At 43.3% G+C, this 14,836-nt stretch overlaps 1 protein-coding gene across 2 annotated transcripts in view; it reads right to left on the bottom strand.

The window, feature by feature from the left end:
* LOC309670192 (protein eva-1 homolog C-like) overlaps positions 1–14,836 on the bottom strand; it is a gene marked incomplete at both ends in the record, with an annotated part of 214,753 nt that overhangs the window by 123,912 nt on the left and 76,005 nt on the right. For both annotated transcript variants that reach the window (XM_082481038.1, XM_082481039.1), the window contains one exon: positions 1,868–2,020. In XM_082481038.1, the coding sequence (XP_082337164.1) occupies positions 1,868–2,020 (153 nt within the window). The remainder of the gene's footprint in view (positions 1–1,867; positions 2,021–14,836) is intronic.

Raw genomic sequence — 14,836 nt, 5'->3', positions numbered from 1 at the left:
ACAGCTTACAACCTTGCACAAGATTTCAATGTAAAGGTGCCTCGGCATTCCCACCACTACTTGGGCATTACGTTGTCCTGTACTGAGCCTGCTCTTGTAACCAGTCTCATTGAAGAGCTGACACTGGAGGAAGGCCCTGCCTCATCCCAGCAGCAGCCTGCGTGCTACACTCCAGGATCCGATACCTTATTTCCTTGGGCAAACATCCCAATTTGTAGAGCTCACAGGGCCAGTTTGAAAACAACAGGGCATCCAAGCACTATAGAGGGTCTGGCACGTGCTGTCACACCTCACTGCTTATTCTCTTAGCTACAGCTTTGCTCTCCCAGCTCCACTGCTCCCGTCCTGTTTGCTAGTGCCACATACCCTGCTCTCAGCCAGTACAAGTTTCAGGACTTTGTATCGCAGCAAAGAGTGAAACTTTACCCTTTGTGGCTTCACATTGAGTTTTGCTTTACGCTGACGTTCAAGACTGGGTCCCAGTGCTAGTACCTTGTCACCAGTACGTGCCTGTTTCTGCTCTCTCAGCAAGGACAAAGGAGCGGTTGCTCAGGTATACACTATAAACCCATCAAGTTTCGCTGACTCGGCAAGTTATCACCCAGCAGCCGAACCACCACAGCACCAGCGTGCACACTGTTGTCCCATCCCAAACACCACATGAAAGAGGTCTAGGCTAACCTGTTACACATATCTGTTTCAGCTTCTGCTCCCTGGCAACTGGGGGATAACATGAGCACATCCAGAGACATAGGAGAAGATAGGACATATCAGAAGATAGGAGATAACTTGCTAAAGGACCATAACTCCTCCTGCCATGTGTCTGAACATGGGACTGGGTATGAGATCCTGAACTACGCAGCTGTGCTGCAAGTGCTCAGATTTTCCCAGCTACACAACTAAGGCACTCACCACGCTGCACAAATAACCTGACTGGCCTGATTCCACCTGCGGTTTCCTACTGACACCCATCATCTGTGTATCATATTTCCAAGCAGTCACTTCACACGCTTCCATTTGAATAGCATTTAACTCCTTAAGGGCACTGGATCAGCAGCTGTGAAGCCAAAGATCCCCAGATACAGCTGAACAGATACCAGCACCTGCAATAGCAGCAGCTCGAGCTTCCCTTTAAAGCCTCCTCTGAAGCTTTTCCCTCTCTAGAGGCGATTCCTTTGGGAAACCAGTTAATTCCCTCTCACCTCTGCAGAGAAGGATGATGAGGAACACTGACCACAGGATTTTGCACTGCGGACATATGCTCTCTCTGCCGCAGCCTAAAATGCTCAATCTCATTTCACATTGGCTCAAGAACAGACAGTTCTAGTGAATGTTTTTAAATTTATTGATCTTAACACATGAACATAAGAGATTATGATAGCTTGAGAGGCACTGTAAATCAACCATAACATGATGCAACTTAACAACCTGGTTTTTAAATTTTCCTCCCCTTGCTTTAACTTCAGTAAAAGTTTAAATGCAATGTCAAGGCTTGACTTGGCCACAGATGGTCCATGGCATCCACCAATAATATGCTCCTCCATAGTATAGATAGAGGCTCAATACAGGAGCCACCAGGAGGACAGAAAGTTGAACAAGAAACTCAAGCATATAATATGATGAATCTGCTAAAAGTCTGCTGCTTGGTAACTTGGTGAGGGCATCTAGCTGGGCCTCAGCTTGGTGCTCATGATGAAGCTCACCACTAGTTAACAAGGTACCACACACCACGAGCGCCACCGTGGCAGGTTGCACGTGCCAGTCCTGCTTTTCCTAACCAAGATCTGTGCCAGCCCTACCATGATGACAGTAAACGACATCACCCTGCCCAGATCAGCGTGCTCTGTCAAGCGGTTCCCCTGCTTACCAATCATGGGCATCCCTAGGGTTTGGTATGGGCACTCCAGGCTGCCTCCTTGTGTCCTTCCAAAGATAGCAGAGTAAATGGCTATCACCATGCTCTTCTTACAGCTTAGCCTCAGCTTGTCATCTTCACAGGCTACTTTACTCTTGTACTCATCTGGAAGGAAACAAACACTTAATTACTCAGCTGATCCAGAGAGGGGCACTCAGAACAAAGGGAGCCCTCTCACCTCCCCGTGGTGTGAGGTTGTCAGAGGCAGCAGTGATTCTGGGCGTACGCCCAGAGGTGCACATCAGCTGCCAGCACAGTCCCAGCCTTACAACTGCATTTGCTGGAGTAGCACTGATCATTTGCATTATGCATTCTCTCTCTCTGGCATTATCAGCACAGTTAATGAACATACTTTAACCTAGCACGTGTCAGTTCCAGTAAATAGCCAATAATTTCCTTTTGCAGACAAATAAGTGAGACATGGCAATTGAGTGATTTCCATATGGTGATATTAGAAGCCTGTGGCAGGGGAAGGTGAAAGCCCGTCTTTAGGCACCTTTAGGAACAGATCAGCCCTTTATGTGCCCTTTATGCATCTATTCTACATCACCACAGCTCAAATGCAAACATAATTATGCTCAACAGCTTTTTTTCACAGCAGCTCTCCCTTGGCAGATTCCATAGGAGCTATACTAAATTTGTTAATGATGGAAGCTGCTTTTGCCTGTTGCAAATACAGATATGCAAAGCTGCTCCCCCAAGTCCTTCTTCAAATGGTCAGTCCAAGAATGCAAAATACACTCTTGCTTTTGTAAGGCTGGTGCACACAGAAGAGTCACTCAGTTTACAGCTTTCAAGGAGACTGGGCGATTATTTCATAAGAAATCACAAGTCATTCCCTTCTCTTTACTATTATTATTTGTATTATGGGAACCCCTAGAGGTCCCAGCCTAGAACTGGCCCTCCCCATGTATGTCTGCCAACACACCCCAGAAGACAAACACTATTTTGAAGAGCTGAGTCTTTTCAGCTGGACATCTACAAGTGTGAAAGAAAGACTAAGAAAACTGAAGTAGCACGTTTGTGGTCAACCTAGCCAACCCAGGGCACAGCCAGCAATATAACCTCAACCTCCCCACCCTCTGTAGAGTGACCTTCCACTTGATTATGTTATTTACCATTAGAAAGGTAGTCACAACAGCATCCAAATTGCTTAATGGAAGGGGTCCCTGACCCACAGTAACCTCCCAAGCATGATCCGTCATTTCATCTGAAATGTTTCTAGTTGTACCAGGTCAAAATTGTGCCATAGACCCCACTAATAACCAAACAGTGTAGATAATCATCAGCCAGTGACTAGGGGTGCCCCTGGCTTTGTATCATTTACTAGCATAGACCTGAATTTTGTCTCTATCTGTCACTGGTTCTCTATGCCTAATATCATACACACTCACATATATGAGAACTTATGCAAAGTACATATATATCAAACTACTCAGTAACTGAGAACACTAGCTAATAATTACTTTATAGATTAATACTTAAGTCTTTACACCATGGCAGCTAGCTCTTAATGTGACATTTTTGACTATATTATAATGATAGGTTCAAGAATCATTTTGCCCGATTAGAGGTGGAGAGGAGTTTTCCACCAAAGTTGAATCATAGAAGAATGTAGGTTGGAAGATTCCTTAGGAGTAATATGGTTTGATCTCCACTCAAATCAGGGCTAATTTCTGCATTAGAGCTCAGATTTTTTCAGAAGAATCTGCTTCTGTCACAATTTTTGTTTCTTCTGGGAGGGAAATGGGATCCAAGCTTTTACCTAGCTACACGGCGTAAAACCTAACAGAGCATGATAGAACTTTATAGACTTAATAGTTTTTTTTTTCCCTTAGGGAAAAAAACATGTATTCAAGCTAAAAGCACACAGGCATAAAACTCTGCAATAGGACAAATGCATATAGTTTATAAAAGAATATTTGGAAAGGAAGAATACTTGTGACTGACTGAAGTGGTTGAAATATGAAATAGTTGATTAACTTTAGAAAAAGATCAGTTTTGAAGTCTATAATGAGAGAGTGCCAGGGTCCTCTGTGAAGGTCTTATTTCTTACAAGGCACTAACTCAATTTCCTCTTCTGATTTGGTTATTATTAGCTACATCTCCCAATTAACAAGTATAACTGATTGCTTAACCACATGTCCTGTGGACCCATTTAAGGTCCTTACAATATTTATTAAATTCTATTGACCGTTCAAAGTCAGAGCTTGTCATTTGGAAACTTGACTGATCTTCTCTGGAGATTTTCAAGACCCGCCTGGATGCAGTCCTGAGTAATGTGCTCTGGGCAATCCTGCTTTGGCAGGGGAGTGGGACTAGATGATCTCTAGAGGTCCCTTCCAACTCTGAAAATTCCATGATTCCGTGATTTAAACACAGTGAGTATTGCGCTTAGCCCAGAAGACACTGGGATGCACAGGCATTCACATCACTGCTGAAGGTCAGCCCAGCAGTCATGAGACAGTTGACACCAAAACTCTGCCTCTCACATTTGCAGTTCTTACCCTTGTAACCGCTCTGGGAAGTCGTGTTCAGAGCTTATGGGGGAAGCTGCCTGATGGATGGCTCGAGATATTTGAGCGGGGAGGTGAATCTGAGCGCACACTCCTTGGGAACCAGTGCAGTTTATGGGTGATGTGCTCCTGGCACACTGCAGTGTGGAGTAAAAGGGCTGTGCCACCTGAAACAGATGTCACCTCCTCACGGTCACTAAATTCTGCCCTGGGAAACACCTACGGTAGCTGCCACAGACAGAAGACACTGCTTTCTTAAAAGGAAGAAAGAAAGAAGAAAAATAAAGGATGAAATAGTAATATTTCAGACTCCCCAAAGGTTCCCTTAAGTTTGATCACTGGAGAACAGATGCTTTCTGTGTTTCTGGGAAACCTGATAGAGATCTGGATAAACAAACAGATAGAAAGTGATGTTACAGAGGACACAAGTTCCTGAAAGTGTTTTCTGCTTCATAGCATTGCCACCTCCATCTTAGCCAGGATGAACCAAAGCCAGCTGTCTTTCATCCAGGCACTGATGGCTCCCAGGCACTGGACGATGGTGAGGACTGTGATTGATATAAAGAAAATACAGAGCTAAGCATCATCCATATATTTACTGGTACTTCAACCCATTTTTCTCTCTCACTCTCCCAAGAAGAACTGGCCTCCTACAGATCAGTCACAATCTGGTCCTAAGCCTGCTATAACTGTTACAGTCTGGATATAATTCAGTCCAAATGCAAACATTTGTATTAGTGGGTTTCATGTTTCACCCTGAAAAATTAAACATGCTTAAATGGCCTAGGAAAGGTGGCAGTGATATTCAGCAAATGGCTTACTCAACTCTAATCCCCCGTGCAGTCATTTGTAGGGCAACAGAGATTTACCGTGATTAAGATATTTGCTAAGGATAATATCCCTTTTATTACTGCCTGTTTTCAGAGACACTGGCTTAAATATAACTCAGTAGAGAGGAACCAAGGAGGGAACAGCTGCAGGCTTTTCTAGACACGTTTTTAAAGGTCATTATATGACATGATTATAACATAGCTAGAACAATTGAGGGAAAACAATTATAAATGTTTCTAATGGAAAAATTGTCTCTCTCAAACAGTAAATTGAACAAGAAGACCCTTGGTAATTACGGGGTGTGTAGAAGAATACTAAAGTATTGACCTGTAGTAAATACATTTGCCCAGTGTCTTAAGGACATTTTCGCCTATGGTCCTTAACAATTTTCTGAATGATGATGACAGGTAAGCTCAAAACTACATGTCAATTGGCTCAATCTCTGCAAGACCTTAGAGATAAAAGCTCCTAAAAAGTTTTTGTTTCCTAACAAAGTGATGGAATGCATTAATGCCAGAGGTCTACCTTACCTAAAATTATATTTTTCAACAGAACTTGTGAAAAAAATGTATTGAATTCTGCTAATCAAAAGTTGCATGCTTCACATCATCAATGCATAGCTGACCCTATTTCCCAGATCAAAGAGCTGGAAGAAATCTGTCTTCCTCACAAAATCCTAAAGGATTTAAATCGGGGATCTGAGCAAAGAAAAAGATTTTGTAGGAAACAGAGATGGTCTTGCCCACTTCCTTATCAGGTCAGGATTGCTTCTCATAGAAGACTATCTTATCTAGTTTATAAGTCTTAAATTAATGAGACTGCACCCAAGATGCCACTTCAGAACCGCACTGCACTCCATGCTAGCCAATAACTTCTCCTCAGCCCAATTGTTACCTTGCTTGCCTTCATCATAGCTTTGTTAGCTGTTCCACTGCATACCACCAAAAACAAAGAACATTTCCTGCCTTGAAATTCATAACTCTTCATTATATCCAGCCATTCCACCAACACCTGTCTTCCTTTGACTGATATATGAATGTGTTTAACTGTTGGGTGATGGTTAGTGTTGCTCTGTGAAAAATGGCATAGGAACAATTCACTTTCTCACCCAGCCACTCTCTCCAGAAATGTGTTAATGGCAGACACATCTCCAATTCTCTGTGCCGCTCTTCCTACCTACATCTCTTACTGCACCTATCAGACGCTGATTGGTTGCAATGTTGAACAGCTGAGATGCACAGTGGGCCAAATGGCTCAAGGACAATATGCTACCTTTTCACGATAAGTTAAAACTCAGCAAATTTTTATGGAGACCAAATAATAAAGATGATTATCTCACATGTGATGACATATTGCTGGTTTCAGCCCATACCTAGGCAGAAGAATACTTACATAGCAGAAGTCACCACACAGCATTTTTTTGTGTCAAAGAGAAAAGCCAAAACAAGGGTTAACCATGGAAATATGAACTCTTTACTATGGATGTTGTCACTCCAGACCATAATTCACAGAGTCATAGAGGACAGAAGGCACCTCTAAAGACTGTCTAGGCCAAACCCCATGCTCAGACCAGAGTCAGCTAGAGCAGCAAGTTACTCAGGGCTGTGTCCATCCAAGTTTTTAACTTCTCCAAGGGTTAAGACTCCACAACCTGCTTGGGCAACCTGTTCCAATGATCTTGTTAATCACTGGAGAGATGAATATAGCGAGTACCTGCTAATAACTCTTCTGGGGGCATTAGGAAGATGAGTGTCCCAGACATGAAACTCATTAAACTCTAGGACAGACACCTTTAAGCAGCACCCTTGAAGAAGAGGGCCTGTGCAACAGGACTGCCCATGAACAGCTCAGCTTGGAGACACCCATCCAGTACCCTTCCTTGTAACCTGTGACCTTCATTTTTATATCTTTTTATTTCCCCAGCTAATTCCCAGGACCTTCTGTAAGAAATAGAAACTTTTTTTTGAGAGCATGTAGATCTAAGTCCATCCTCCCAAAATTAAAATAGGTTAATACATCTCAAAGCAGTCAGAGAAAAGGTGCCTTGGACACTCTTGCACTCTACTGTGAAGAAGATAATTGGACTAAAAGGACATTTTCCAGTTTGTGCTCCCATTCAAACTTTTTCCCCACACTCCAATTTCTGTGTTCCTATATTTACTTCCTTTTCATTTCAAGCAAGCATTTGTTATTTGAGTTTTGCATCCTCTTCATGCTTTGGAAGATACAAGCAGATTCTGGCCTCCCAGTCCCCCAAATGTAAGTCGACATAGATCAGAAATTCCTCACTGTGGCAAAAGCCTACGCTTTAGAGCACTGCATATTGCTATGGCTCCTTGCTTTTTGTTTTCTTCCAATTTCCTTTCACTATGACATGCACCTTATATCCTGAGTTCCAGAGCTTCCTCCTCATCCGCGTGAACGTGCTACTAATGAGAGCTTTCCATTAATCTCAGGATTTCAATAAATCCCTTTTAATCAAGTCACCATTCCCTTAGACAGGATTGGGTGGAAGAAACCTTTCCAGGACAGGTCTCCAGAGTCCTCAAGTACAGCCTTTCCTCTGCTTTCCACAAGCACTTAAGGTGTGGGCTACCTGGTCATTCCCTCATTTCAACAGCCAGGATCTAAAAAGGATCATCCCCTTTCATAGAATGGTTACAGCTGGAAGGGACCTTAAAGATCACCTAGTTCCAACTCCCCTGCCATGGGCAGGGACACCTCCCACTAGACCAGGTTGCTCAAAGCCCCATCCAACCTGACCTTGAACACTTCCAGGGATGGAGCATCCACAATTTCTCTGGGCAACCAGTGTCTCACCACCCTCACAGTAAAGAATTTCTTCCTAATATCTACCCTCCTTCAGTTTAAAGCCGTTACCCCTCATCCTATCACTACACTCCCTGATAAAGAGTCCCTCTCCACCTTTTCTGTAGGCCTCCTTTAGATACTGGAAGGCTGCTATAAGGTGTCCCTGGAGCCTTCTCCAGGCTGAACAACTCCAACTTTCTTAGACGGTCATCATAGCAGACGTGCTCCAGCCCTCTGATCATCTTCGTGGCCTCCTCTAGACTCACTCCAACAGTTCCATGTCATTGTTATGTTGAGGGGTCCAGGGCTGGATGCTCCAGGTGGGGTCTCAACAGAGCAGAGTAGAGGGGCAGAATCACCTCCCTGAACCTGCTGGCCAACGCCACTGGGGATGCAGTCCAGGATTGCCTTTCTGGGCTGTAAGCGCACATTGTCGGCTCATGTTGAGCTTCTCATCCACCAACACAACCAAGTCCTTCTCCTCAGGGCTGCTCTCAATCTGTTCTCCACCCAGCCTGTACTTGTGCTTGGGATTGCCCTGACCTATGTGCAATCCCAAGGCCTTGCACTTGGCCTTGTTGAACTTCATGAGGTTTGCAAGGGCCCACTTTGGAGTATAAAAAAGTGAGAACGTCACAAATTGATACATTTGCAGAGAAATATCTTTTAACGTTATTTCAGTTCAATTTTCCCAAGAGAGAGTTTTTGTGAAGATGCTGTAATTTAACTTTTAAAAATTGAAGTTTGCAACCCTTAATGGCATGGAGTGCACTGGTTACTTCTGCAGAAGCTAATCTGAAACTCAGAAAGATACAGCTCAGATGACAGTCTAAAGTTATATCAAATAGGCAGTTTGCCAACTTCAGAAGTACCCTGAAAACTCAAGAGTGCCAAGTTTTGGAGATCTGAAGCCATTTCGACAAGTAAGAAGATTGTTCTTTGCAAACAACCTTGTCAGATTCCTTTAAAATTACACTACTGATGCACCCATCCAATTTGCAATGTTTAAAAGGCACCTTTCCCCACTGTCACTTTCATTAGTCTGAAGTAGTTGTCTTTTTATATTCTGCTGTGAAAAGGCTGGCAGTGCTGCAAATTAACTGTTACATTTCATTTCCAAAGTAGAGTTAGATGCACCTAGCTGCACTTTCCTGTTGGACAGAGGGATACTCTTATCTAAGGAGGAAAAGGGGAACAATATCAAAATATATATGGTAGACTGTGAGAGAGTTAAAGAAAATGCTTGGGAGCCCAGGACAAATTTAATTCTCGTCCTACTTTTTCCATTAATGAATTTGGGCTGATTTTCTGAAGCAGCTGTGACTTACTGGTGTTCTGCTGCCTGAGCCTCTGCCTCCCTTTTATTAGTCATCCTTCCAAGGACCTGAGAACCTGCTGGCTAAATTTCAGTGAAATTTGTCAGAAACGTTGAGATGACAAATGTAATTAAGTCCCTATACATTTTCTAAGAGCTGGTAGCCAATTACAGAAGAGAAGCACATCAGTGCCAAAGCCAGTTGTAATTGTGGCACTGTCCCACCAGCCAACCAGCACGGATGTAATACCTGGTCAATTAGCATGGATATAAATCTGGATTAGCTACACCATAGGAGGCAACATAGGAAGCACGGTGAAAACCTTTGTTACTGCAATGAAAAGATGGGAGATATGCACCAAGGAAAAAAATACATTAATATGTAAGGAAAAAGACTTCATTAGTATCAATGCTCAGGGCACTTCTGTTCTTCTCTTCCAGTGATGGTGTAAATCTGGAGTAATGCTTTTAAAGTTATTATTAAAATAACTGAAAGGGAGTATTTAGTCTTATATCATTAAAATGGTCCTCTCCAAATGTTAAAATAATGGCAATAATAATTCTGACAAAGGAACGTGAAAAGGATACCTGATTGATACTTTTACATATCATTCATGGGGTTTCCTAGAGCATAAAATATGGGCAAATGAGGCCTACTAGATTAAAAGCTAGTTCACTACTGTCTTAAATAATTAAACACACAGTATTCCCTCAATGGCTTTGCCTGAGCATGTAGCTGGGAGAAATACAACTACCAAATCTCCCAAATTCATCACAGATGCTTTAGAAGTCCCAGTTCCCAGACACATGATTAGGTGACAACCTCCAGTGCCTTTTAAGTAGTCATAAAAATAAGTGTGTAACCGAGAAGAGCTTGATGCATCATTAGTATGATGAAAAGCTGAAAATATCAGGAGATACCTGTTTTAAAAATGTATAATTAATTTGAAAATCAAATGTAGGACCAACATTGAAAAAAAGTTGAAGAAATCCACAGCATTGGAAAGAGTTCATCACCATGTCTCTACCCAGGAGAAGATTTACTCTTCTCTGCATTTCTTCAAAGAGAAATTTATTTGAGGAGAGGAATTGATCTGTATTTTCTGTCTTGAATACGTCCATATACAGGACCCCCTGCAGAAGTACTGTATAAATTTGCCTCTCTGTCCCGCTTACCGCTCTGTGAAGCCTTCACGCATGGTTTAACTGTGGATTCAATATAACAGATACAATCTTTCACAAAAGTAAACCTTTGCAGCATCTCGATTTGGTTTATAAGCCTATTGTTTCTGGGACATGCTCTTCACACAGTTCTTCACCAGTATGCCAGAAAATCTTGAAATCTATCATTCGGAGCTTGCAAACCTCTTTCACAGTTGGACTGTGTTGAGATTTAGATTTCTGGGTTTGGTCTTGAAAAAAATTATTCCCTTGTGTTTATTCTGGTTAATTGTCCCAAGGACAGACCTTTGCTCTCCTGAGGAGAAGGCATCCAGATCTCTTTGTCTCTGGCAGCAGCCAAAGCCAGTCACGACACCTGAAGCACCGCTCACAAGGTAGCCTCCATCATCAGCACAGAAAGGTATCACAGGTGCCCACAGTGCCTAAGGATGGGCTGGATCTCCTGAAGCTTGTTGTACCTGAGGGCAAAGGCTCCCAGCTCCTTCTGGCAATGCTACTGACTCACCTGTCCCAGCACAGACAGATTGCGGTGTATCCTTTTCTTGTCCTTCACTGAAAATCTCTGGCTTAAAAGGGGTTTTCACCCTTGTTTTTTTTCATAGGACACCATAGAAAACTTAAATGTCAATGGACAAAGGAAATGGATAAAAATCACAGCTCTATGATTTATACAATTAGGCAGATTCGAGAATTTGCGTTTTTTAGTGCTTCACATCCAATCCAGCCAAGGGAATCTTTCCGCCCACATCAGTAGGAAGCATCACCCTGGTCTTCGCTGGCTCCCAGTTCTCCTTTTTACGTGAGTCAGGGCAGACTGACAAGGTTTGAAAGAAAACTGGGATTTTTTTATTTCACTTTTTTTTAACCCTCCCAGGTCAGCAGCAGTCTCCTTCTCTGTGGGGACAGGGGCTGACAATAATCTCTGCATTCGCTGACAATGAAATCACACGGTCCTCTTAATCCCGCCCCTGGCAGCCAAGTGATTAGCGTGCCACAGAGATAGGGCTATTTGACAGCGCCTGAAAATCTCCGTGCATCAAGAGCTTAAAACAATATTAATCGCTAGCATTAAAGTTTCTCTGACCCTAATCGCAGGCTGATGGATCTGTCCTCTGTTATTTATAGCGCTCCTTTATTTACACCTTTTCATCACCACAGCGTCTGCTGCCTGAGGTTTTATTGCCCTTATAAATTTCTACTCCCTGCACCACCTTAACAGTTTTGAAATAATACAGATAAGCAAGAGCAAGCTGCTGAATGCAGGAGGGAAAAGGCTTATTCTGCTGCCTCGGTGGATGGGCCAGGAGGATGTGCCCATTAAGCAGTCCTCACTCCATCGCGCGGCTTTGGAAAGCCTGGCCCACCAAAAAGCAATGCAGCAAACAATACAGTGAACTTCTCCTGCCACCAATAAACCTGTCTTACGAAGGAGATTAATGCTTTTCTGAAAGGGCTGATAACTACTGAATTACAAATCTACCCCAGCACTAAAATCAATCACGAGCGTTAAAGGGACCAGGAATACCTTTAGGTCCCTCTTTGCTCTCATCTGAAATGTCTACGAAACCCCTGCTCTTTCCACAGCTTTCTGCTCTTCCTTACAGTGTTTTGCAAACTCTGCCTAGGGAGGGAAAGCCCGGAGGATGTGGGATGAGACCAGGCTTTGCACGCCACGTTCACTGAGTTTAAACAGAAAAGGTGTAATCCTCAGCCCAGCAAAGTCAATGGCAAAGCTTACACTAGATTCATTATTAAAGGAACAGATTGTAGGGAAATTAAAAGATGAACAAGGTGTGTTCACTGCAATCCTAGGTGGTCCTTCCAAAATGTCCTTTCCATACATTTCAGCTAATGTGATTGAAATCTGATGAGCAGACCTGACCAATCCTCCAGGAGACATGAGGCAGCTTCACATTCACCAGCAACTGGGAACCACCAATACAGAGAAGGACTCTTCGCAATTCCTTGATTGCTGGAAAAGCTCTGCCACAAGTAATGGTTTTCTGGCGTTTGTACAGGTTTGGAAGTGCCACTGATAAAAAAAATCACACATCCTCACCAAAAGGCAAACACTCCAGGGACACAGCCTGGCAGCTCCATCACTGTAGGATAGAGGGTGCAAACTTGAAGATGGCATTCATATCAGAAGATGATCTAATTGGAATTAATTCCTAACTGGTTTTAAAATTCAGTTGTTTTCTACTTCAAATTGCCCAGGGCTGTTAAGAAAAATAAAGTTATGTGAATAAGATTTTGGCAAGGACATCAGGATGGGCATTCCCATGTCTGGAAAAAAAAAAAAAGTCATTGACATTTCACAAGAATTAACTGGGCCTCTTAGATTAGAGTTAAATCTATTCTGGAGAGAATGACTGCCTGTTCTCTTCAAAACATGTGTCCAGGTCGATTCTCAGCACAAAAGTTTTCCCATAAATCAAAGCTACAGGTTCTGAACTAGAACAAAGCAACCTCCCCCACCCCCTTCCCTCCTCCTACCCCCACACAAACTTTTGGCACTTCACCCTTTGCCAACAAACGCACGTTTCCTTCCCAGATGCATTTCTCAGAACCTTGATGTCTTTCACAAATATGTTTTTGTATTGTTACAGAGGGATTTGAGCTGCAGTTGGAGCCCAGGTCACAATCCAGGCTTTCTGAAACTTCAAAGATTTTAGGCTTACATTTGTGAATAGAAGGGAGAGCAGCAAACTTTGGATTTACACTTCGCTACATCGCTGGGATGATTAATACAGGGAGGCTTCACACCCGCCAGCCTCCAATTATCGCATCCAGCTGCTCCACACAGCATTCTAAAATTAAATAAAAATAATAATAATTTAAAAAAAAAAAAACTGGCTGGATGGATATTATCTCTCCCAGAGTCCCTGAAGTCATAAGCTGAAGTAGCAACTGTCTGATAGGAAAGAGGGACAATATCACTACAGCATTACAGGTGGCTGCAGCTCAGGCTATTCAGAGCCAAGAAGGGGACGGTGCATCCAGCACAGTGTAGCAATGGCAGAGGAGGAGACAAGAGGAAGGCACTACGTGGGGGACTCATGGAGGAAGCCACACAAGCAAGGCAGGAGCCCTCTCCCTTCTCAACAGCACTGCCAGCAAATGGCCACTCAGACAACACATCTCATCCTAACTAATCCCTTTGCAGAGACAGGCAAGCATGTATGTCCCCATTTGGTTCAGCAATAACAAAGCCAAAAAAAATAACCAAAAAAACAAGAAGCCATCGTGGGCAAACAAATGCTGTGCAGGGGCAGATCAATCCTGGCTTGTACAATAGCCCAGAGCGGCAACCAACCTCGGTAAAAATCAGCTGCAATGGTATTGCTGGGGTGCAGAGAGGTGAAGTTATTTCTTCAGCATGACTTGGGCAGCCCCACAGATCCTGTTCCCAGCCAGGATTAGACCACGCAACCCCTCCGGAAAGTCTGGCACACAGAGCAAATATTTTCTAGCTTACAATAAGGCACGATCTTACACGGTTCTCTGTCTCTGAAGTGAGGGGGATGAACAAACACCAAATTCTTTGAATAATATTGGTGAATCCAGATTTCAGTTAGAGGGAATTCATGTTAGACCAATTAAATAGTATGTCAATTCCTTCTAATTATATGTTCCTGCAGCCTACCCGGTAATTATACTTAATGGGTCTAAATCAAATCAGCGTGTTACCTGAGAAATAATTGGATTTGTGTGCAATTTTTTAATGATCTTGAAAGGTACCCCGGAGATTGAAGTCCTCTGTGTGTTCAGGGCTTGATCCTAGGCTTGAGTGCGCTTTGGAGGTAGATCTCAGGCTACATTAGCCCCAATAAATTAAATGTGCCAGGTCTCTGGCGCTCAGACCAACTGGCATGGGACAGCCCACAGCCATTCTCATCAACTTTTTTAGCCCCTAAAACAGGGTGGCTGTATCCAAACTTCCCACTGGAAACCATCCCCGGACAGTGCTAAATGCCAGGCTACATCTACACTAGCAGAGGACAACTGCAGGTTTCACCTACAGCAACATATCCCAGCATTGACCTGCAGGGACCCTCTGGGGGCTCTCGACTGAGGCTGTTGACAGCAAGATGATTTGCAAAGGCACCTCCAAGCTTAGAAACCGAAGTCATAGCTGTCCTCTGCCGAGACCTGTACCATGCTTTTGAACATCTTCCCAAAGGGTAGTGCATATTAGAAAATAAGGCCCATGTGCAATGGGAAAAGCAAATAAATGCTAAATCCATATACACTTTGATGAACCTT

This window comes from Vanellus vanellus (assembly GCF_965231255.1).
Source record: "Vanellus vanellus genome assembly, chromosome: 3".
NCBI lineage: Eukaryota > Metazoa > Chordata > Aves > Charadriiformes > Charadriidae > Vanellus > Vanellus vanellus.
The sequence above is the reverse complement of the archived record's forward strand: the minus strand, read 5'-3'. Positions and strand labels throughout refer to the sequence as shown.